This window comes from Fonsecaea erecta, assembly GCF_001651985.1.
Source record: "Fonsecaea erecta strain CBS 125763 chromosome Unknown Scaff2, whole genome shotgun sequence".
NCBI lineage: Eukaryota > Fungi > Ascomycota > Eurotiomycetes > Chaetothyriales > Herpotrichiellaceae > Fonsecaea > Fonsecaea erecta.
Window position 1 is genome coordinate 3634862 of NW_017387245.1, and position 23558 is coordinate 3658419.

A 23558-nucleotide genomic window follows, 5' to 3' on the forward strand; every position below is an offset into this window, starting at 1 on the left:
CCTGAGAGAAGGGAGAAGAGAAAGGATCGTTCCTGACCAAAGGTTGTTGTAAAGCAGGAAGCCAAACTCCGACATGGCAGGAGCGTGAAAAACTCATTGATCAGGATATTCAGAGGGGATGCACACCGAAAGGGCACCATGCTCTGGGCAAGTCTTCGCAGTGCAAGAGCAGCATTTGGCTCCATGCACTCCCTCGCACGCATAGGCAATATCCTGCTGAAGTATTGTAGACGAAAAAGAGAAAGTGAAACAGTCAAGTAGTGCGCGGAATAGGTCAATTCAAATCTTCTGAGGGTCGGAGAGCGCTCCTCCTGGTTATCCTTCCGCCTTACTCTATATGTACAAAGCGTAGTGAGTCAAATTCTTTACTTCATCGCTGCCTGGATCGATTCGAGAACCTGTGTAGCGGGAAGAAAAAAAGGAAGTCAGTAACCAGCCGGTAAATCCAATGTGTTTATTCTCACCTCGAGCTCGATCTTGGCCTCGGCAATGTCTTGCTCGCTTCCACTTCCACTAGCAATCTTCTGCGCCTCCGCGATCTGTGACTTAACCGCCTCTTCGCTGAAGTCCTCAAGCGGGAACCCTTCCACGGCGTTTATGCTCAGCACGGAATTCGGTTGGACAACGGCGAAGCCTCCCGAAACTGGCAGCAAAGCGCTCCTTGTCAGCTACTGATGCAACATGCCTCATGTCCCGTGTTGCGGACCCTTTCCTTCAGAAGTGGAACGTACGGAAAAATTGCTTGCTCCCACCACTCTCCTCGATAATTTCGACCAGGCCCGGTTTCAACTGCTCGATCGAAGGGACGTGCTGTGCCAGGATACCCATTTCTCCGGATTCGGCTGGGATGTTCACTTGTACACTGTAGGTGTGGTGTCAGCTCGACCCTAGTGAGGATTCGAATCGGGAGAGCGGGTGGATAACGTACACATCTTGTGAGGTGTAGATGGACTAGATATCGACCACATTGTCAGTTCAGCTCTTGAAGCTAGAGTCATCTTCTCTTGCTTTGCAGGCCAGCGATCGCGGGCGGACGCACCTGGTGAGGAAGAGCGAGGGAGAGCTTTATTTTGTCGGAGACGGCGTCGGCGTAGCCTCTGCGTTGGATTGGTTTCAGGGCAATAGTAGACCTGGCGCGTAGCGCTGCTCGGGACAGTCGGAGGGCACTCATGGTGAAGGCAAGCTTAGAAATGTTGCACGAGACAGCCTGAGAACGGTAGCGAGCTCCAATTGAGCTTTCTGCGGACCGTGATGTCGAGATGGCCAAGCTGCAATTCCGAAATTGGACTAGGCCAAGATTTTCAGAAGAGGTAGGTTGGCCGAGCTATTAGTTCCACTGAGCAATATTATGCAATGCTCCTCTTCATAGCCAACTACTGTATACAGATTGAGGCCTCTATGATACGGTCAGGCCCCCTTGGTCGCGGTGCCGTAGTCTCCCAGGCTCACGAGGGTGTCATCCATATCGTCTTTTATCTGTCATGTCTCGGATAGTAAAGCTCCATGGTCATCATTCACGGAACAAGATAACCAGTAGCGTTTGAGTTAACCCATGATCTTTCGCTATGGTTAGATTCAAGTTTTGATCGGCAGAACCACACACGTCGAGAAAAAGGTTCCGTGGTGATGTAACGGCGCATTATAATCACGCGGCGACAGATGACCGATCATCTCCCAGGGAAACCATTTCAATGAGCATATGGGGGCTCAACACTTTCCAGTCACGTAACTGCACTCTCAGAACCTAGCAGTCGATTCCGCGTTATCGTGCTGTGAGGGAAGGAGGGCTTCCGAGAAGCAAAAAGAGCCGTACGAACCCACGCACTTCATTTCATGCGGTATATACAAGAAATCACAGCGGTCAGCCCCGTGGCATCCAGCACTGTCTCGTTCGGCTTCCGGCCATTGTGCTGGGGTTGACGAAGCCACGCATAAGAAAGTGCTCGTAGGCGATCTGAGGCTATTGCTGCCATCATTGATAGCACCAAGCTGGGTATCAGATGAGCCGTCACATGGTATTTTGTCCGGGTTCCGAATGCTGACAACTCGTTCCAATTGCTGTTTGAGTGTGTAGGCTGTTCAACTTCTGCGATTCCTGACGTCGAAGCAGCACGGTACCGTGCTAAGGGTGCGGGATTGGACGATCCATCCGTCCGGCATTTATAAGATCGACCATATCCGGAGCCATGTTGCTCGGTCTCAGATCTTTACCGGGACGGTAGGCTGACCCAATGTCAAGAGTCCGTCGCTACGGACGGGACCCTAGATGCAGACCTCAAAGATAGAGCTCCTGCATCCCTGCGGGTAACTTGAACAGCTCGAATCCTTCATCCACCTTCTTGTTCAGCGGGTTCTCGTCCATCCTCGCGGAGCCTGTCGCATTTTTTTCCCATCGGTCCAGAAGACCGACGTCCCAGTCCTGGAATGTTCGCGCCGATGGAGGGAGGATGTCTGTGCTTTCTTGTAAGGTGTGTTTGAACTCACCAAAGTCTTCTTCGGGAACAACAAGCTCTTCACAGTTCGAACCCGGGCCATCCAGAAACTCCTCTGGACGAGGAAGGAATTTGTAAAACACCTTCATCGCGCGGTGGGCTGTAGGTCCCCGCTTGCTGCTGGAATAGTAGATATCCGGGTTGAAGATCCAGAGGAGAAGACCTTGACGGCCGTGCTCGGAGTCAGATTGCTTGCCGTCATGGACAACAACTCTGCGATTTACCGAGCTCCCAATCAGCGACAGCAGCTGAGCGGTCAGGAAGACGGCAGCTGGGAATCTTTCAAGAGCCTGACCTGGTTCTAGCATCACTGCCAGCCTGGACTTGTAGAGGCGGTAGCTTCTCTCGTCCCCTGCACCAGATCCGAGACTGCCTTTACACGAAACGCATCGAAGGACGTCGACACCTTCCTTCGTAGGGTCCTTGGTCACCTGGTTCAAGGTCAGCTGGAATGTACCTCACGCATATCCCTTCGCGCAGTGCCACTCAAAGGCGCAAAAGTGAAATAAAGGAGGCATGTTGTCTTGGTCCACGGCGGCAGATCATCCGTCACTGACAGGAGGTTGAGTCTGCCACCAGGTCACCCATTACAGACTTGATGTCCGGCGATTGTATCAGAAACTAGATCAATGGACTCTTGGCTAGACACCTGAAAAGCTTCTTTCTTTGCGCCGATAACGTCTGCGGCTTTTTCTGCCGGGGATGCATCTATGGTCCGACTCACCTCGATGTTTGCACAGTCTTCTCCACACAATAGGAAAGAAACAGTATCCACTAAACCCACCCCCGGAGAGGGAGTGACTTTACCCTTTGCAGCGAGGTTTGCGGACTGGGCCGCATGATCATGAGGAGACTGCTTGTTGTGAGGCTTATGGCAGAACCAAAAGTCCATCAACTCGGCCCAGTTTTCACTGGGCAAGTCTTTCCAGGCCGTGATTCGGTCCGGCACCAGAAGAGCAGCATCGCATTGGCTGCAGTAAATGAAACTATGTTCCTGCAGGCTGACTGCAGACCAGGGAGCTTCGACGTCGGTCACTCCCTCACTCGTAGGTTTGAGCTGCCCGACATCGTCTATCTGCAACCGAGTTGAGATTTCTGTCCTCTTGTCAATGGGAAACGTGACGTGAGCAGTGCCGGAAATCTGGGTGGGGAGATAGATGCTCGAGGATTCCCCATCGTGAATGGCAGTAATGACTTTCTTATCGGAGGAGAGCAGGATCTTGGTGTGTTCGTTTTTTTCTGTTTGTAAGGAAGCATGCAAGTTCAATTGTCCGATGTGGGTCAGTGCTTCCGCGTAAAGGACGATTTTCGGCTTAGGCATTGTTGCGAGGCCCTGGTGGCGTGACATAACATTGGCAGCCCTGAACTTGTTTCAGGAATATGGATGTTCCAACTGGGACTTTTGGACTTTAAGCCCTGGGAGCACATGTGGGGTTCTGACCAAACAGGAGGGTAATGCCGATATCTCAGGAACCCAACCAACGTGTCTGTTTGTTCAGGGCGAGCCAAGGATAGATGGCATTGCTGCCTTTTTCGGTGACGCCACAAGAGGGTGGTGTACTCGTACGGCCTGGCGGAAATGTCCCAATGGCAGAGATAAATCCGGGTCACCCGTCGAGGTGTCGCCCAAGCTGTGTGTGAGAGAAGTGTGAAGGAGTAGTCCGTGCCTAGGCCAGATCAAGAGAAGGGCAAGTGGTGCACCATTAACGTGGTGTGCCCAGGCAGGTGGTGGGTGGTTGATGGAAAACGGCCTCGGTTCGCTGCCGAGCTGACGTTTTGAGGTATTGGCTTCCACCACTTCCAGATGGGTGCGGTAAATGGGGAAAAGGACCAAAACGTGGTTGATGGGACACGATGATCCTGACAATGATGAGCAAAGGAGCCTTGCACCCAACGTGGGTGGCTTGCCAAGCGTCAACTGAGGCCAACGATGCTCAACGATGCGATGACCAACGCCGACGTCAGTCTGGGCCGAGAATTTGGCTGGTGGTCCTCCGAGGGGTTGTGTTGTGTTGTGTTGTGTTGAGAGTGCGTGTGCGTGTGTGAGGGCGTGCTGGTCCTCGTACAGTACAGCTGTGTGTGGCCTGGCCTGGATTCAAGCTGCAAACTGAAACTTGGCGTTTCAGGTGGGGTCCGAACCAATCAGCTTGCGTCTACTCTGATTGGTTCCTGTTGCGGAATCACACTCCCTGTTCAAGTGGCTTTGCAGTCTTTGGACACGTACAACAGGCACCCCAACAGGTATACCCCTTGTCCACACCATGCCTAGGTACATACACATGACACAGGAGGAGGTGTGGCTCGTCCCACGCACCCCCATGCCAGTGATTTGCAGCCGCCCCATCCAAGGTGCATTAATCATTTATAGATTCGCGCTGAGGATCTTTGGCACCACGGAACGTTCCCCTACGGCCATTCGTAACATGACGTCTATCCTTCCCCCTGCGCTATCCTCCCCTCCCATCAATCTGCGTAGGTTTGGACCTGTAGGGCTCCGACGACGGGGCTAACTCTCCACAAACCTTGTCCCCAAGGCTCATTTGAAATCGCTCCTGTCCCATATCCAGCGTCAGCAGTGTCATTATTCTACCCCCAAACCAGCGTCCTTGCGTCAATGATGGCGCAGCCTGATAGAGACATACAGGTCCGGACGTCAGTGCATCTGCCCTCTTCTCGACCCTGAACCCACAAGTACAATGCCATGAAAAGACCCCAGCCGGTGACGGCCTCCAGATGACAGAGTAGTCCCCAATGCGAAGCGTGTATCCTCCTCCCTTTGTAAGCGTGCATCCCCCAACGGCTGACCGCGACGCCCGCACAGAAACATCCGCACCATTACTGCCCTGTAGAGCATTTGGCCCCTTCCGCCTAATGTCACTATGGCACAGCCCGCGGATCACTCGGTCAACCCTTGCACAAAGAGCCTTCTTAGCATACTCGTGTTCGATAATGGGCGTTGGCACTTCGTCCCTCAACAGGGAAAGCCACATCGGTGGCATCTGGTCCCGCTGCCGTTACTGTCAGCCTGTCCCGACTTTGCCGCGATCGGAGGACAGTCAAGTCTGCGAGCAGGACTGACACTTTCGAGGAGGGGGAACACTCACGGAATGACCCAGACTTCTACTCCGTTGGCCCTGCAACGAGGGCAGCGTACTCCATTCATCTTCGCCTCGAATTCATCAGCTTCCTGCTCAGGCAATGTTTTCCATGGAGCGGAGGTACCGGTCTAGTGAGAACATTCGGAGGCGTATCGAGCCGGACCTTCGAGTGTGCCGCTTCTCGCTGGGGGGGAAGGGCGTCGTCGAGGTTCATTACTGTAGACTTCATGATGTGTGTGTCGAGGACGAAGTACCGATGAGGCAAGATAGAGTGGCTGCGTATAAGTTTGTAGAGTTGCACCTTTGGAGTCGCAACAAGGTTTCACCTGTGGGAAGCGGATGTAGTAAGGCTGGAGTGGTGATTTTTTGACCATTATATATCCTCTGCTATCCAAAGATGACCTCTGCAACTTTGTAGGCCACAGAAATGGCACTGTCCCTGGAAATCAGAATTCCCAAGGACCGGCAAGGTTCAGGAGCAGCTCCATTCCCCGCAAGATGCATGTTGCCTGAAGCGTGGTCATTCTAACCAGGGCCATCAGAATTTGCTGACTCTATAGCCTCATCAGAACCGATGCGAGTCAGTGGAACGCTCGTCTGCCGACTGTGTTGACAAGTCTTTGTCTTTTGATCAACAAGGGAGTAGGAGTTCTACCAGACTCCTGGACGGACCGCTGTTCAGATCGGCATATCCTAGTTGAAAGGTACCAGTCTGTTTTCCGAATGTGTCTGGATGGGAAATCGCTGAACTCGCCACATGTGCCACGACGGATAAGTCAGAAGCGGTCCCACCTGTCCTGTTACCTGGGAGGGACATTCCAGTGGCACGGGAAATGAATCCTGGCAAACGATAGCCCTGTCCGTCCTCTAAGATGAGCATGCCATCCCGATAAGCTCAACCTGCATCTGAAGTCTGTGCACGGCATCGAGCTCGTAGCAACATCACAAAGAGGGCCCACCCTCGCGCAGGCACCGTGACAGGCTGTGTCTGGTATCTGTGGACCAGTCGAGGCTCATCCATTGCGGGACTGTGCACAAAGTATCGAGGATCCAGGCGCAAAGTTTGTTACGCATTTGATACGAGAAAATAGTCGAGCCTCCTCTCAAGCAGGAAAGCCCGGCTTTGCTGGTCCAAAGTTGTCGTCGAAATCAGCGCTAACAGCAGAGTCTTCGACCAAGGCCCTTGCCAATTCGCCCAGTAAGTCTCATTGGCTGCCGACGGCCGACCAACGTAGGTCAAATAACCCGGGAGACTCAGGGGTACCAAGACTTTAAGCCCGCATTCGTCGCGCTGGAGGACGGAGTACTGCGTCCAAATCAGATCCAGTGCCTCTTGTTCTGCAAATAACAATACAGGTGGAGCCCGAGCGCATCTCTCTCAGATGCGACGTCTCCCCCAGCCTACCAAAATGTGGGCTATGGTGTTCAGTAGGGAGGAGAATTCCCACCAGGACCTTCTGTTCGAGCGGGGAAGACCAGCCAGAGGGTTTCCACTTTTCGTCGACCACTTAACTCGTACGCTTACAGACATGAACAAGCAGTGCACCGCGTGATGGCATGCCGCTCGAATCGAGTAAATGGATGAATCGATACCCTTGCCGGAGGCGGTCGAGTCGAATGCAGGCCCATGCTAGTAGGTTGTCTTTGCTCATGGAGCGGTCGTCGATGACCTTTAGTCTATGCCCAGAATTAGAACAGATTCAGGTTTTCTGCAACTCAATCAAGCCACAATATGACCTATCAAGCGTGAAATGATACATAACGGGAGGTGAAAGTGGACAGGCGAAAGTCAAAAGTATCGTGTAACACGATCGTACATGAAGATCGCACGCGTGTCACACAATCCTGCAGTTGGTCCATGTCCTGCATCTGCGCTGCTCGAGCGTTGATTAGGCTCTAACCGGAAATCGTTTTCCCTGCGAGGATTCCAAGATCACTGCGCACCAGCAGGCCCGTGGAGAGGCAGGCTTTACCCGTCGCCCAACATCCCAGCTTGCCAGCCGCTGAACGGCCTTTTGGCTTATTATCGCTGCTCAATGCGCTTAACATCGAAACGGACGACGACAACGTCGCAGGTATCCTGGTAAGACGCCGGCAGAAGACAGCTCAAAGGGGGTACAAGCGAAGCAGTGCCAGACCAGGAGGGAACTTGCGGTGAAACTGATGTCGCGCACCGCATGATGTGAGCCTCTGTCGCTTTCGCTGCAGCAGAGAGTGGCGTGATGCGTTCAGCCGGGCGCATCTCCTTCCCAGGCACGAAAGCCACGTTCGAATAGCACCAACAAATACTAGAAAGGCATAAACAGAAAAGACACTTACCGAATGAAACTCAGGTCTTGTAGGACGTCTGTCATATTCAACCAGCTCATCACCTCGCCCCGGAAATCAGGAGAATCGGTGCGGGAATCAGCGGACCTACGTTTAAAAAGGCTGGAATCGACGTCTTCACCGCCACGGGTTTCGATTTGGTCTTTGCTGCTGCGGTCGGGAGAGGAAAGCGAGTCGACGTGTAGTTGCATTTTGACATATGGTTTCAATCTGGGACCGTGTGAGAAGTCTTTGTCGACCGGAACGGGCAGTCTCTGCGCCGCGAGGAGTCGGATTTCCAGATCTAGCCGTTCCCTCTTGGGTTCTACTTCCTTGTGAGAGTTTGCGGGTCCAGCTGCGGCAGTACTGCGGTAGCCTTTTGGCTTGAGCATCCAGCCCCCAGTCGCTGTAAACATTCCTTCGTTGAGCATCATTCCCGTGTCCAGCTTCTGCCAATTCAGGGCCACCATTTGTGCGCCCTGTCGCCAGTGGAAGATCGGATCGACATTTGAACTGTTGATCCTAGCTCCTCTGGGAAACACGCGCATCAGAAAGTTTCTGTTATGCTTGAACAAGGCAGGCCCGTGCGATGGGTCGTCGTGCATGCTGTGGACTTTCTTCTCGGACAGACTGAAAACGTGTGTTGGGATAGTAGCTTCGGGCTGTGAGAAATGCTTGAACGTATAGGCCCGAGTATAGATCCCCAGCTCGGAGAGTGCAGCCAGCACTTTCGAGGCCTTCTTTCGTTTCTCCGGGGAGGTTGGTATCGCATCGCTCCCCGCCCCGTCGGTGGAATTTGAGCTCACATGCTCAATTGGGTCGTTGGACTCTCCGGTTTGAGAGTCTGGAACCCACTTGACCTTAATCAATATCTTTCTCCGGAGTGACGCCGGAGATGGAAGCGCAGAAACGTCCGTTCCTTTGGGGAGGCACACCAGGAATTCCGCCCAAACATCGCGCATGATCTCGACCATGATCTCTTGCTGGGCAAGGGAGGCGTGCACCTCCAGGGACACGATCAATGGTAGCTCCGTGCTCACGAAAGCCGACTCCCTGATAGCATGGCAGACGGCGCGAAAGGTGATAGGGTGAGTCAGTGTGTAGCCATGGAGTACTCGCGGCTCCATCTTGTTAGACAGGGAGGGTGAAGGGTGCGGTGAAAGGCGGTTCGAGTCAAGCGAGGAGGATTCTGGCTTTTGCGGCGAGCCCGTGTCCCCAACCCTATCTGGCCCGTCTGTGGTTTGAGCTCCAGGAAGACCTCCGGGAGGACCAGAGGGCTGAGCGAGTACGGCGTTGTTCGTGTTGGCAGCATGTGACCGAGAGCTTGAGCGCATGCGTGCTGCACGAGCTTTGACCCTACCCCAGCGTGAAGGCTTCGAGTCAGACTTATCAGACTTATCCTCGTCTTCATCTGAGCTGCTGGGTTCCGGGTCGCTTTCCCCGTCCCACACGTCTATCTCCAAGCACCTACACCCGCGTTTGAGAACATTGGTGTATGCATACACAGAGGCATCGCCGTAGAGCTGGTTCCCGGAAAGGTACGTGTTATGACTGGAGCTTATGAAATAAGAGGACATGGGGTAGTCCAGGTTGTTGTCTACAGGGGTCGACATTGCACTGGACTTTTCCGAGGCCATATATGTCAAGAAGGACGCCTCATCGGTGAATATTTGCCCATCCTGGGAGGAGACATCTTTCCTCGCTGCCACGAGATGCGACAAGACGGACTCGGAAAAGGGCGTCAGGGTGAAATCGGTGGCAGCCTCAGACGGCTGCCCGCCTCCTCCAGCGCGAAGCGGCAGTTTGTAGCCCATGATCGCATGTGGCATCATCTTGTGGGTGATCTCTCTCTTTTTCTCTCTTCAACGGGACAGGTTGTGGGGGGAGGAGTCGTGTTGCCCAAGGGAGGGAATGGGACGGCGTCGCAAGAAGTCTCCAGTTCGAAGAGGCAGTTCGAGGGAACAACAACAGTTCTTCAAGGTTCAAGTCACGTAGAGTGAGCCAACGAGAGGCATGGAGGAGCGAGGTCTAGGCATATCGAATGTGGGAATTGGCAACTGTCATGTAGGATTTGGAAAGTTTGAGAAGGAGGAAATGCTGGCGTTAGCAGTGGTCACTAGCAGGACGGCATTACCTGCTCAGCCATACAAATGAACGGATCGTCCTGAGAGGGGATTTCCACCCGCAACTGGCGTCCGCCATCATCTCTAGTCTCAGAGACAGAAATCCTGGGAGAGCTGAAAAACAACAGGTGGTTGCGCATCGCTAGCTGCGCCGGTCGTTTGATGGAACCCTGGTACAGCCTGGGCCCTGCACAGCCTGCGTTTTTGCAGCGCCACCAGCGTCTCAGAGGGATGTCGTGTGCCAAGACGAGGTAGATCGAAACCTACATGGCTTGCCCCTCTTTGGGACGAAAGTGATGCCGCTCTGTGCTCACCCCCAAGCTCGCGCTTTGCTGTAAACGTGCTGGTCAATCATCAATATCTCGAGATGCGTTGGCCGGAATGTTCGACAAATCCAACAATGGTAAGATGGAAATGAATGGAGCGGTAGCAGATGTCCCTCAACAGAAAATTGTCTTTCAACGTGGCCATGGTTACACGACCTGGGCTGAGAGCATCGAGGGTGAACTATGGAGGGCTATCTATATCCGGCGGGATGCAGATATTCAACCGGCTGCCATGTGCCAACGAGAAGCAACAGAGCAGCACGTCGTTTACCTTACAGAAAGGGAGGCGAGAGGCTGAAAATACCATAAACCGCGTAAACCGCGCCTCGCCCGAGCAATGGCTCGCACGGATGGCAGAGGCGGACAGGTCAGGATTCTACATGAATGACCTGAGATTGGGTCTGAGCGAGAGATGAACCAAACGTTCTCTGACCTGCCACGCGGTTCTTGTTGCCAGGGGTGCGCACAGGTTAGGCCACCATTCAAGCCAAATGTTGCTGACTGCTGGCACCGTCCAACGTTGTATGGGAGAGATTCAGCAATTGGCCCACAGTCGCATTGTTCAAGACTTGAACAGAGCGCGATCCGGTTGGGGGCAGCGCCGGAGGTAGATATATTGTGGTGTCAACCTCGGGTGCAGTTTTAGGACCCTAGCGAAACTCGTCGCACAGCTAAAGAGAAGTTTGAGTTGGAACGGGATTCAGGTAGGCTGCAATATTCCCCCTCGCTCATAAGGACTAGTTATATCTTGCGCGTCTACAGGATTACAGCGTCCCCTTGAAGCAACGACAGGGCGTCGTAAGAATCCAGAATAAGAGCAATTCCTCCCGCTGTTACAGCTTTCCCCCTCCTTCTCGAGCTTTATTTGCTTTTGTTTTCCCGCTTTCTTCCGAGTGCGTAGTGTTGCGTCTCAGATGCAGAACCCGAGTTCAACATCGGGCGTTCCGCCCAAACAGATCAGCCCGGCACAGCAGTCCGCATTGGTGTTGCAGTAATCTGATTCGGCGGCGCAGGTTTGACATGTGCCGGTTACCTGTTGAAGAGTTACAGCGCAGACGGTTCCGACGCAGCAGTCTGGGTTGGATTCGATCGCCTGAAAATCGGTTATGTCGAGGATCCCGCAGCTGTTGTTGATGCAGGTTGGGCCCGCTGGGGCTACTGATGTGGTAGTAGTAGTAGTTGTTGTCGTTGTAGTTGTGGTTGTTGTGGTCGTGGTTGTCGGTGTGGTTATTGCCGAAGTGGTGGTAGTGGGTATGCTTGACGTTGAGGTGGTAGTGGTTGTTGTGGTCGTGGTTGACGGTGTGGTTGAGGTAGAAAAGCTCGACGTTGTTGGTTGAGTGGAAGTTGTCGAAGTGCTTGTGGAGGAGCTCGAGGTCGTGCTGGAGGATGTGCTCGAGGTCGTGCTGGATGTGCTCGAGGTCGTGCTGGATGTGCTCGAGGTCGTGCTGGATGTGCTCGAGGTCGTGCTCGTAGAAGGACTGGTGGAGGTGCTCAAGGATGAACTGGTTGGGGAGCTCGTAGTCGTAGTCGGGCTGGTCGAGGTGCTACTTGAAGTAGTACTCGACCTGGTATGATGATGCGTGGATGTCGTGCTGGTCGAAGTAGTGCTCGATCTTGTGGGATGGGGCGTAGATGTCGTGCTGTAGGTCGTCCTTGTAGAGGAACCCGACAGAGATTGAGAAGTCCACGAGTGTACAGGAGTAGTACTGAGATGATGGTGATTCGTCTCTGTCGAATGTGTGTGTGATGATTGCTTACTTATCCAACTCTGGCCACTATATGTAGTGCTCGAAACGGCAGTATCACTGCTCAGCCATTCATTCCAATCAGTGTGGCTGTCATGCTCGGATTTGAGCGAAGACGTGGTGCATATCGCTTTGTCCGAGTGCGTCCATGCCTCTGGTGTAGTAAGAGGCCCAACACAAGGGCAAGTATATACAGTGGATGTAACTATAGCGGTCACTGTAACATCAGGATCTTCCCATTTGGACCACGAGTCGGCAGAAATAGAGCGAAGTAGGCCAAGCGAGCAAACCAGAAGAGCGCGTTTGAACATGACGAGAAGTAAAAGAGCGGACAACGATGTCTCGTCAATAAACACAGTGCAGACTTCAAACCAGAACTCGAAGGAAGCAAAAGTCTGGGGTGAGAATTCCCATCTTGTATGTAGGTCTGCAAAGTCCCCATTCTCCCATCGACCGCCACTATCTGAATCCGGTGGTGTACTAGCTCCGTGACCAAATCTGAGGCGCCGTGAAAATAAAGAACTCGCTTTGCCACAAAGAGAAGGTAGGCGAACAATGGCAGTTTCAATTCGGCAATGGATCCACAGACTCATCTCGCTGATATTGACCTCATGGTTTCGCCTCTACTCGGATAGGCTAAACGCAAAAGGACAGCCAGCCATTTGGAATCTGCAATTTTGGAATCAAGATTTGGTAGTCAAGAGCTTGGTTGATCGACGTAACGGTCCCAGGAACGGCCTAATCTAGAGCTGCCTCAAACCCAGGCTCAAACGACAAAGTGGGACACAAACTCATCCATCTATTTATACGGTTTTGACGAAGTAGCCTTTCTCGCCCGCACCATTACCCCAATAATTCATCACGCGCGACCTAACACATTCATCCTCGCCTATCTTCTCGTCTTTCTGAGGGCGTTTTGTTTTACTGGTCCGGGTACTGAAGATGAAAGCGGATAAATAAATGACTTTGGTTTGGCTGCCTCAGGGGCCGCATTGTAGTCTTCCGAGCGTTTGATCTGTCTCGACGCACCATAGTGGCTCGGGACGACGGAGAAAGGAACGTACAGTATCATGTAGTTGCAGGCAGCCTTCTTAGCGAAGGAGAGATGCCAATCACAGGGGAGCTGATGCCTCATCCTCTGGTTCATTGTAGCATTTTAGAGTTAGCCCCTATTCCCCGACAATCCCCTATATATCTCCCCTATATATCCCTTTTACGAAAGTATGTACCACTGATGTCGAGCACGTGGCCATCGTCTCACCTAAGAAAGGCTCCTACTTTTCGCCTCTAACCAAGGTCCAAGCCAGATCGCCTATCCCCAGAAACTCGTGCAATGGACAACAATGTCATTCGATCTGGACGAACAGCGTGCCAAAGGCCGCACGATTTAGCTCGTCTTTTGCTGCCAAGACCTCGATCCTTGGTTAGAGGGAGTCTTAGAAGAGGCAATATTAAAATAATATTATCCTTACTGAAAGAACTCTACGATCCTCCTCGATTGAAAGGGATAGTGGCGATTCATTTGCCCTATCAAATTAAAGAACGACAGGAATGTATCATCCGACAACGGTCGTGTGCTTCTTGCCTTGCTAGGTTGGACAGACACCGAGATGATGTGACAAAGGCCAAAACGACAATCCACCTCGCCCACGGTCTATCTTGCGAAAATGAGATGCGCCAACTACTAGCCAGGTCAGCTTGGACAGACTAGATTTCACGTATTTCCCTTCTGATGTTTCTGCATCCAATGCTCGGGCTTCCCTGGCTGGGTTCTTGAGCATTGACTCGACTTGCCTGACAAGGAGTGTGACTCGTTCCCCTCAGCGAGGAACAGGCCACGGCGACGGCATTTCAATGGTATCGACATCCGTATGTGTATGGAGCACCCAGCCCTACCCGAGACAGTCGGTGAGGGTGGTCGACAATGGGATGAGGATGAGGATGTCTTGCCTTTATCAACCACTCTTGAATTGCTTGTCCTGCATGAGATGCCACGCGCTTTTCTTCATAACCCTTGTCATGGTCGTGTCACATTTCGTGTCTTGTCTCATATCGTGTCTCAAGGTTGCTTGTGAATCGCTGTGCTGTTAACAAAGCAGATTAGGCGGTGCGGGTTTACCAACTGCACCTTTGCTCCACCGTTAGTAGGTTTTGTGTAGCACTGCGTGCACGAATGCACCGCGAATGCTCGACCGGAGGCTCTCCAATATACACCCTGCACATCTTTTTGATTCTTGAACTTTTCCTTTCATCGACATCAACAAAAGTAATCCTTCACTTCATATCATCAACAAAGAAACAAAGATTGTGTGACTTTGTGGAGGAAACATGATGGATCAAATCATGGGAAAACCTGCAAGTGATCTCGAGCCCAGTACCCCGTCAAATGGCGCGCAGCTGTCACTCCCAGATGCCATGCATCAACCAATCACTGCTCAAGTCCAGGCAGTTCTGAAAGTCATTCAAGAGAACGTGTCAGGTATTCATCCTCGGACGGAAGAGCCTTTTGAACTCACCCTTTCTCGACAGGCATGGCTAGAGCTGCAACGAAACCCTGACTTTGACTTGTGTATCGAACAGTAAGTACCATCCCAATCATTTATGTCATGTCTGTACTAATCCAAACCAGAAAACAATTTCCAGTCTCATACGATAGCTCGACCGCTGTGCTTACCATCATGCCACCCCCCCTCTTCATGCACCGGGCTATCCTTGGATTCCTTTCAGAAGTCGGCTCCGGTGCCAGATCCAAGTCGAACGAGAAGGCCCAGATGTCGATCGTGCAAAACCTCTACGTTGACAACTTTGAAGGACCATACGCGTCGTCTGCGAAACAGCCAGACTTGGTCATCAACTGGGGCAAGGATCTGCATCAGCCTCACACTGTTGTCGAAGTTGGGAAGTCACAGTCTCTCGAATGTCTCCGCGGCTTAGTCCCTCTCTATCTGACCGGTAACCCCACTATCCAACGCGTTGTCTTGGTCAAGATCATGGAAACTCCAGCGTACGCAAGCTCATCCCGCCTCCCAATTCATGTAACATCTGCGCAAGATCTCCGCCGCGATGAGGTCACAGGGGCAATCTTCTATGGCGACATCCAGCTGGTGGGCGAAGTCAAGTTTCGATGGGAAGTTTGGGAGCGCGTCAACGGACAACCAACCACGACCTTCGAGGAAGAGTTTGGTTACGGTGAGCTGCCCTGCCGGCCCTTGCCCATTTTCAAGATCGATGCTGCAGGTATGGAGGCAACAGTCCAACCAGCGGCCATGAAAGATTTCTGGGATTGTACGTGGAACCCGGCGACTTTGATGGATGCGGTTAGGCGTGCGAGATGTTAAGCATTTTAGTACCTTGGCTCTTTGCACTTGCCTTGCAGGTAAGTGGACCTGGCACTAACGGGCATACTTCTCTCGACAACCTCATGTTCACTCGATGGACGGGATACTCTCTCGATAGACAGCACACTGTTTCAACGGAATCGTGCTCTCTCAGTAGACGGCAACTCTCCGGATAGACTCATGGTCTCCAGATAGATAGATAGTCTACTCTGTACGAGTATTAATGCAAGCTTTCAGAAATGTCCATTTCCAAGTTCTGACTGATTCAGCAGCTTCTGGTGGTAGTGGTGGTGGTGGTGATAGTGGACATGGGATCTATCTCGACGCGCTCTTCTTGAGCATCGCCTTCATCTTTACCATCATCGTGCTGCGAAAACTCTCTCGCTCACCCATCCACCCAGCCCACCCACCCATCTCTGTTCCCGAGTCTGTAACAGTGTAGTAGGTACGTAGTCTGCCTGTGGCACGGCACAACCCGGCACGGTTCTTGAGGATGATGACGAGCAGCAAGAGGTTGTAACGCAACGCAACGGCTTTCTTCCTTGCTTCCTTCCTTCCTTCCCCCAGCCCTTCCTCCTCCTCCTCCTCCTCCTCCTCCTCCTCCTCCTCCTCCTCTTTGCTTCCCCTACCCCGCGACGAGTGCTGATAGGGAGTCCCGGTCAACTCCAGATCCTCACCACGACAACAATAAAACAAACATTCTTCTTTTCCCTCTCGGCTTCATTGGTCACATACCCATTCATTCGCTCACTCGCACCTGGCTTGTTATTGGTGTTCCCGACAGCCCAACCACCATGGTGAATGGGTGGGAAGTGTATTATCATAGTCACGACAACAATGTACAAGTCGTCTGCCGGATGTGCGTGCTTCTGTACTCGTGAAAAGAAAACAATTGGACCAAACCTCCATTCACGCTTGGATTTGCGCAAGATGGACAAAAGATGTCGTCGCGAGAACAAGGGAGCAAGCAGGTAAGGAAGTTGTGGCATTTTTGTTTTTTTGGATTGGAAGGCGTTTATTTAGCTACGGAATACCCTAAAAAGCAAACTATCTACCTCTTTTTTCGCTCGTTCATTTGGATCGTTCCATGAATAAAACCAAAGGAGGACAAAAGTCAGAGAAAAAGACCGAGATAGAGAGCGAATGGAAGAAATGAATGAATCAGATAAAATCTGAAACGAAGCAAAAATACAATGCATAAATGCATAAAAAACGAAGTGTCATACATATATTTCCAGCTCGGCTCTACACACAGAAAAACACACAAACCAATGTCGCCCGTCTCCTTCTCGCTGGATGTCCCTATATCCCTCCTCCTCTGTTCGTCCCACCGCCTGAGCTTTGCCATAGATACGTCTCCTTGTTTCCGAACAGGAGACCATATCTTCTTTTTTTTCCTTTCAATTCCATCAAATCGGCGTGACCTCCAATCGTCGAGGAAATAATTCGAGGTAGTAGTGGTGGTGGGGACAGGACGACGCGTCGTCGCTCTATGCCAAGCTGCACAAACACATCTGTTAGCTTTCAACACGTCCACAAATCGCAACAGAGATGATACGTACTCGCAGGCCCAGACGCCTGTAGACAGGGCCAGAGCACAACCGATCTTGGAGTAAGAGGTCGAGGTCAAGATTTCGGCGTGTCCGGTCTCGCCATTGGAGTGATCCCATCCTTGAGCCTCGGTGGCACAGATGCCGTTCAGGCCCGGAAGCGTGGGGATCTCGCAGAGCCATCCACCGACGTAGACGCTCTCGAAGTTGTCGGGGGTGCCAGGGGCCAGGACCTGGGCCATGGTGCCGGGGTTCAACTCGTGGATGAGGCCGCCGACGCTGTCCGTGCTGGTCTTCATGGCATTAGCCTCGAGCTGGCTGTTTTGGGTGAGAGCCGGAAGACCCCCAGCGGCGCGCCATTTCGAGACCACATCCATGTAGTCGTACAGGGACGACCCAGAGGCGGGCGGGGCGGACGACGCCGGGGTGGCAGGAGACGACGCCGGAGCTTGGGGAGCAGAGGTAGCAGGGGGCGCTGGGGCTTCGGTCGGGGTGTAGTCCTGGGGCGACGGTCGGTTGAAGGGACCACCGCTGCCGAAGTTGCTGTCAGTAGCGGCAGGAGTCGCGCTAACCACATCACTGGTCGTGGTCGATGTAGTCGTGGCCGAGGTCGAGGTCGAGGTCGAGGTCGATGCATCGGTATACCAACTGCCACCAGTTGGCTCGGGCGCGTAACCAGTCACCGTGATGTAGGCGTCCGGGTTGGGACGCTGCCAGAATCGGTTTCCCCCCCACCATTGACGTTTGGCAAGTCCACCATGTTCCGCGTTGGCGGGCATAGCGACGACGGCACCGGTGGCCAGGGCCAAGACTGAGACGGTCTTGATGAGCTGCATGTTGGTTAGTTGTTTTCTTTCCTTCTCGCTGCTTTCTTCGGTTGAATTCGAGGATTTCGTGTAGGTTGTTTTCCAACGGGATTCCAAAAAAGAGCGCGGCGGTCGAGAACGGCCTTTGTAATGAGCGTCGAGGGTCAGGAAGGTCTCGGTCGGTATAAAAGAGCGTGATGAATCCTCCGGGGACAAAAAGAGCGTGTGTCGAAAGAGCGCAATGAAAGTCACAGACTTCTTTGGGATACTCGACGGAGGTTATCAACCAACGACAGAGGGAAGAGGGAAGAAAGAAACTCGGGGGAGGGAAATATAGCAGATCCATTTTCGAATAGACTATCGTTCAGCCCCCATGACCTACCGTAAGCCATGGAGGTGAAACAAACAATGCCGGCCGACGGGTCCACTCTCATTGTCCTGCCCAGATTGTCGAGGCGTTGGATCGCCGACGTCGTTGGCCGCGTCTGGCCCAACAATGGCCTAAAAGTGGAGTGCACACGCATTCTTTCTCGGTAAGGCCAAGCTCGAGTTGGGGCAAACAAAGGGAAAGGGAGGGCTTGACGCATTTTCATGCAGGGGGAGGGAACGGATCCTGGCGCCCTCTCAGCCTTGGGGCTGGCTGGGGGGAGACACCACCGTGGTCCTCTGGTGAGCAGCCATAAACAGCTCTCAATGGCGTAGACCAGTTATCCAGACACGGTAGTGGCAGGCTTCAGGCCTGGCAGGGTCTGCTCTCAGCGAGGAATGACTTGCCCTCACTCCTCCCTCCTGTCCAGGACGATCAGGTCTGTCCACGTATGGTTTTTTTCTCCGTTGCTAGGAGGGCTGCCAGGGTGCACGACGGTGTCGGTTAGCTCTTCGGACCCTCCACCAAATGGTCTAATTGGGACTTGGCCTGAGCTTGGGAGGAGAGACCAGGCGAGAGAGCGCGAAGTTGAGATAGCCCCATCACCCGCGCTAGCCCCAATTGGGCGAATACTGCTCCACCAGTTCCCCTGAACACTTCCCCCTTTGTTGACTATCTTCAACGTCCACGCTGCCGCCACGACGCCTCCTAATGGCCGGCCTTGCACCCAGCTAGATTGCATTACGTTGCCGGGTGGAGCCAGGCGACATCCGGGGAAATTGCATCTTCCGCTTCAGACTGCCCCGGTTCGCTGACATGGCCGTCACTTCTCACCTCCCGGACCGCATTTTATACTGTGTATTATTATTCTCGACGCGTAAGCTTCGGCGAGGGCGAAAACCAGCAGTAACCTCCGAATTCACCATCCCGCAAATGAAGTCCGTGGAGCAGGATCAGTGTTATATTATTCTCCACGAGGCTTCCACGCTGGGTTCATGGATGTACCTCGTAGAGAGCCTTGCTTCCAATTACCAGCCCTTGGTGAGTTCAGCCTCATGCTCCATAACCGTTACCCCTTGAGTCCAATTGCGGCTCTCAGTGATACTTTTGTTGTTTATCTCGGAAGTCCGGCGGTGTCCGGCTTCATCCATCGGTGGGTTTGCAACTTCCATCAGGTCCAGGTCAAGGAAATACGCGTCCAATCCATGACGCGTTCTTGGAGAGGGATCAGCTCAAGGTTGATGTGGTGAGATATTTTATCGCCCTTTTGTCGCTGCGGTGACTGGATTCTGTCCAAGTGTCGATCGCAGACCAGCCAGAACTGCAGTGACGTGCAAAGGGAACGTCAGACGTGAATGCCATGGTAACGCGAACGAAGAGCCCAACTCTCTATCTATCTATCTCCCGACTCTGCGATCAAGGTTGCCATGGCCATGCCTCAGCTGGGGATGAGCATAACATCCCCCCGGCGACCAATGCTGCGGCCCACGACCCGACGAGCCTATGGGAAGCTTCGTCGAGCGCGTCATGATCGCGACCGAACGATCGTCGGAGAGAGATGATGCAATCCAATATTTCCGACCACGTTTTGCTGATAACCATATCTATCTTCTTTGTGTATTTCACACTTGGTGGCCATGTGTCCACACACTGGCTGCGCAAGAAACGGGCAGTGTGGTGGCGACACGGGTGCTCTGGACGTTGCTGGCCCAACCCTATGGCTATGACTGTGCGATCTACCCAAAGTCTAGCCAATCGACAGGTGAGCAACGAGGCAAGGAGGCATAAGACATTTCCAGATTCCACCCGTCTGTGCGAAGTCCAGGCCGTGGCAAGATGGTTGGCATGAAACATGGATCAAAAAGAAACGCACGCATATGGACCGAGCTTGGCATACGTAAACCTCGTCAAGCAGCAATCTATCACCTGCTCTTACGTTCCTCCCTTCACCTCAGCAACACCCGCATCTCGAACTCGTCGCTGTCTCTGTCTGAAACCATCACAGGATACCTGTCAATCATAGCATTCCCAAGCCATGTCCATGCGGTCAACGTCCCGCTCGCAGGACGAGAAGACGGTGAGGGAATGGGGGTTTTCCCACGTCTTCACGTGGACCGACGGCCCGTGAGTGATAAACCTCTTTCCCCCCTTCCTCCCGATAGCCACCTATCTATCTATATACACTCCCTAGCGTGCATGACTATCGTGTCTTGTTGCCGTGCATACTGAAGCAAAAGACGCAGCCATGCACATTACCCACCCCACTCGCACAGCGGCCTGACGACACACCTGATCCGGCGCGGGTCGCTGACCATCACGTACCCTGAGGACGGGAATCCAACCAAGGAGACGTTCGGGGTTGGCGCTCGCATCGACGTGCCTGCAGGGAAGGTCCACGAGGTGTGGATGGGTGAAGAAGGTGAGTGCTACCCGTACATGTCTGCCTGAGTCTGGGAGCCTGGACGATATGTAATGGTAACTACGGGCTGGCCTGTTTCACGAATCCCGCCAGTCGAGCATTCTCGGCCCCTCGTTATCTAGAGTGCTCACACTGGATGCTGGCTGACTGGTAGTTCATTCAAAAGGATGTGAGTATGTTATAGGGGAGTAGAATGCAAAGAGCTCAGGAGAGCTGGATGGCTCGAGACTCGGAAACTCGAGCATGCCTCCACGGGATAACGAATTCACAGTAACCTTTTTACATTGATTTGCTTAGAGTACGTGGTATATGACCTTCCTATCGACATAATGCGAAGCTCGTCACGAAACACCCTCTCAAACCTCCCCAGAGCATGTGCGCCTGTTTGCTTAATACGTTCGCTTGAAAGGCGGGACAGACTTGCACTCGTTCTCGTCAAGGGTGTGGCTGGTGACCGCTCTGTAACCCAACTCGACTTTGCCGTGTGGCGACTTCTGCCACGAAAGGGTGTGCTTCATCCAGTGCTCGTCGTCACGTTCCGGGTAGTCTTCGCGGGCGTGCGCACCGCGGGATTCCTTGCGGTTCGCCGCCGCGGCCGCGGTTTGCGTCCTGTAGATCCCGCCGTCAGTATCTCATCTCACGAAAGGGGACCTCGACCGATACTTACGCGCATGTCAAGAGATTCCGCAGCTCGAGGGTCTCCACGAGATCGGAGTTCCAAATCATGCTTCGATCCTTGATGCCCACCTGGTCAAACATCTGGTCAACCTCGGTGATCTTCTTCACACCCTCGTCCAGCGACTCCTGCGTTCGGAAGACGCTGACATCGGTCTGCATGGTCTTTTGCATGGCAGCCCGAATTTCTGCTGTGCTCTTGGGGCCGCTGGAGTTCCGGATCTTGTCCAGCACGTTGATTGATTCTGCGCCCGCCTCGGCGGCGAGCTCCTTCTGCGTCTGGCCAGGTGAGAAGTTGTCTCGGATCGTGTGCGACACCGCACGCCCAAAAACGATCAAGTCGAGCAGAGAGTTGGCGCCCAGTCGGTTGGCTCCGTGGACAGAGACACAGGCGGCTTCACCGCAGGCGAACAGTCCAGGAACGACTTCGTCCTTGCCCTGGGCGTCGAGACGGAGCACTTCACCGGTGTACTTGGTCGGGATGCCGCCCATGTTATAGTGGACTGTTGGCAGGACCGGGATAGGCTGTTTAGTGACGTCGACGCCAGCAAAGATCGAGGCCGTCTCCGAGATGCCCGGAAGTCGCTCGTGGAGAATCTCAGCAGGCAGGTGGCTGAGCTGGAGATAGATGTGGTCCTTCTCCGGTCCAACGCCGCGACCTTCACGGATTTCCATCGTCATCGATCGTGACACCACGTCTCGGGATGCGAGATCCTTGGCAGTGGGAGCGTAACGTTCCATGAATCGTTCACCTTCGGAGTTGAGGAGGTAGCCACCTTCGCCACGAGATCCCTCGGTAATCAAGCAGCCAGCCCCATAGATACCGGTCGGGTGGAATTGGACGAATTCGAGGTCCTGATTCGGCAGACCTGCACGAGCGACCATCGCCATGCCGTCACCGGTACACGTGTGCGCCGACGTGCAGCTGAAGTAGGCTCGACCATAGCCGCCTGTTGCCAGAACGGTGTTTTGCGCCTTAAATCGGTGGAGAGTGCCGTCTTCCTGGTTGTATGCGATGACGCCCTTGCACACTCCGTCCTCCATGAGCAGGTCTAGTGCGAAGAATTCAATGAAATAGTTGGTGTTGTAGTTGAGCGATTGACCGTACAGGGTATGTAACAGAGCATGACCCGTTCGATCGGCAGCGGCACAACATCTATATGCCTGCCCGCCCTTGCCAAATTTCTGCGACTGTCCGCCAAAAGCACGCTGGTATATCCGGCCGTCTTCGGTTCGAGAGAATGGGCATCCGTAACCTTCGAGTTCGATGACGGATCGAGGGGCTTCGCGGGTCATATAATGAATGGCGTCCTGGTCACCGAGCCAGTCTGATCCTTTGACCTAATCTACGTTTAGCATCGAAGTACTGCGTACGAAGCGTTGGGAAAGCTTACCGTATCGTACATGTGCTGTAGGTGGGAAGCCACTGGTTAGCTCGTTCACGTGTCATGGAAAACAGACATCCCAATTATGCAACAGCTCTCAGGAGCTCCAACGGAGGCTGTCCAAAAGCACTTACCCATCTCCAATCATCCTCGTGCATGCTGCGCAACCGTCAGTCACAGGTCTTTTCACCAACAAGGGCCCTACCCACTTTCCCAGCGCGGCGTTGATGCCGCCCTGCGCCGCCACCGTATGACTTCGCGTAGGGAACAACTTCGAGATACATGCCGTATTGAAGCCAGCTTCGGCAAGACCTTCGCCACTGTCAATAGAGAACAGGAAATCAAGATGCGAGGGGCAATACCGAATGCTGCTCGTAAACCTGCGCCACCTGCACCGACAACCACGGCGTCATATTCGTGACTGCCAAAAATGATCAGTTTGTGTCAAGCTCTTCCCTCAAAGACCGACGAACTCTATGATCGGATAGGTGCCATAGGGGAAGGATTCGGCTTCTTTCGCTCGCAAAGGTTGAGAGGCGATGACCCGGGCTATTTGACAAGTCTTAGTCTCTGGTGGACGCCACAGTCATGATTTCCGAACATACCGACAGGTCTCGTGGAGGAAAATTGACGCCTGTTGGTTTGTCTCAAGCTTGTCGAGAACTGTGCACACACACGGTCAGGTTCGGATCGGGGCCCAGGAAGCTCGTATGTACCTTGTTGCCGGGACCTAAGCTCCGCAGAATCTTGAGACAGCTCATCTTGGGCAGGCACAAGTCATTCAAGGCTTGAGCTTCGACAAGAGAATGGGGATGATGGAGATGAAGGGCGAGATGGCGTGGTTCAGAGGAGGGATGAACCTACAACATTCGACTGATTGAAGCAAAGACCGCAGTCTAGTCCCGAGGTGTACGAGAGACAGTGGCC

The 23558-nt window shown here is 53.3% G+C and overlaps 8 protein-coding genes across 8 annotated transcripts; 2 read left to right on the forward strand and 6 right to left on the reverse strand.

The window, feature by feature from the left end:
* Positions 1-365: 365 nt before the first annotated feature.
* Positions 366-1171, reverse strand: AYL99_03061 (ATP synthase subunit delta, mitochondrial; the record flags this gene model as incomplete). The annotated part of the gene is made up of 5 exons (XM_018834577.1): positions 366-398; positions 465-643; positions 732-862; positions 929-951; positions 1040-1171. 5 exons carry the CDS (start codon positions 1169-1171, stop codon positions 366-368), a joined length of 498 nt encoding a protein of 165 aa, XP_018697201.1.
* Positions 1172-2275: 1104 nt separating this feature from the next.
* Positions 2276-3813, reverse strand: AYL99_03062 (hypothetical protein; the record flags this gene model as incomplete). The annotated part of the gene is made up of 2 exons (XM_018834578.1): positions 2276-2923; positions 3277-3813. 2 exons carry the CDS (start codon positions 3811-3813, stop codon positions 2276-2278), a joined length of 1185 nt encoding a protein of 394 aa, XP_018697202.1.
* Positions 3814-7905: 4092 nt separating this feature from the next.
* Positions 7906-9711, reverse strand: AYL99_03063 (hypothetical protein; the record flags this gene model as incomplete). Its single annotated transcript, XM_018834579.1, has 1 exon — positions 7906-9711. One exon carries the CDS (start codon positions 9709-9711, stop codon positions 7906-7908), a length of 1806 nt encoding a protein of 601 aa, XP_018697203.1.
* Positions 9712-11275: 1564 nt separating this feature from the next.
* AYL99_03064 (hypothetical protein) lies at positions 11276-13123 on the reverse strand (the record flags this gene model as incomplete). The annotated part of the gene is made up of 2 exons (XM_018834580.1): positions 11276-11890; positions 13121-13123. The coding sequence occupies 2 exons, from the start codon at positions 13121-13123 to the stop codon at positions 11276-11278; spliced, it is 618 nt and encodes a 205-aa protein (XP_018697204.1).
* Positions 13124-14422: 1299 nt separating this feature from the next.
* Positions 14423-15429, forward strand: AYL99_03065 (hypothetical protein; the record flags this gene model as incomplete). Its single annotated transcript, XM_018834581.1, has 2 exons — positions 14423-14670; positions 14721-15429. 2 exons carry the CDS (start codon positions 14423-14425, stop codon positions 15427-15429), a joined length of 957 nt encoding a protein of 318 aa, XP_018697205.1.
* Positions 15430-16919: 1490 nt separating this feature from the next.
* Positions 16920-17815, reverse strand: AYL99_03066 (hypothetical protein; the record flags this gene model as incomplete). The annotated part of the gene is made up of 2 exons (XM_018834582.1): positions 16920-16929; positions 16992-17815. The coding sequence occupies 2 exons, from the start codon at positions 17813-17815 to the stop codon at positions 16920-16922; spliced, it is 834 nt and encodes a 277-aa protein (XP_018697206.1).
* A 2372-nt stretch (positions 17816-20187) lies between these two features.
* Positions 20188-20600, forward strand: AYL99_03067 (hypothetical protein; the record flags this gene model as incomplete). The annotated part of the gene is made up of 2 exons (XM_018834583.1): positions 20188-20276; positions 20396-20600. The coding sequence occupies 2 exons, from the start codon at positions 20188-20190 to the stop codon at positions 20598-20600; spliced, it is 294 nt and encodes a 97-aa protein (XP_018697207.1).
* A 360-nt stretch (positions 20601-20960) lies between these two features.
* On the reverse strand, positions 20961-23392 carry AYL99_03068 (succinate dehydrogenase [ubiquinone] flavoprotein subunit, mitochondrial; the record flags this gene model as incomplete). Its single annotated transcript, XM_018834584.1, has 9 exons — positions 20961-21180; positions 21239-22587; positions 22641-22655; positions 22766-22790; positions 22841-22943; positions 22994-23052; positions 23105-23180; positions 23237-23294; positions 23348-23392. The coding sequence occupies 9 exons, from the start codon at positions 23390-23392 to the stop codon at positions 20961-20963; spliced, it is 1950 nt and encodes a 649-aa protein (XP_018697208.1).
* Positions 23393-23558: the final 166 nt, after the last annotated feature.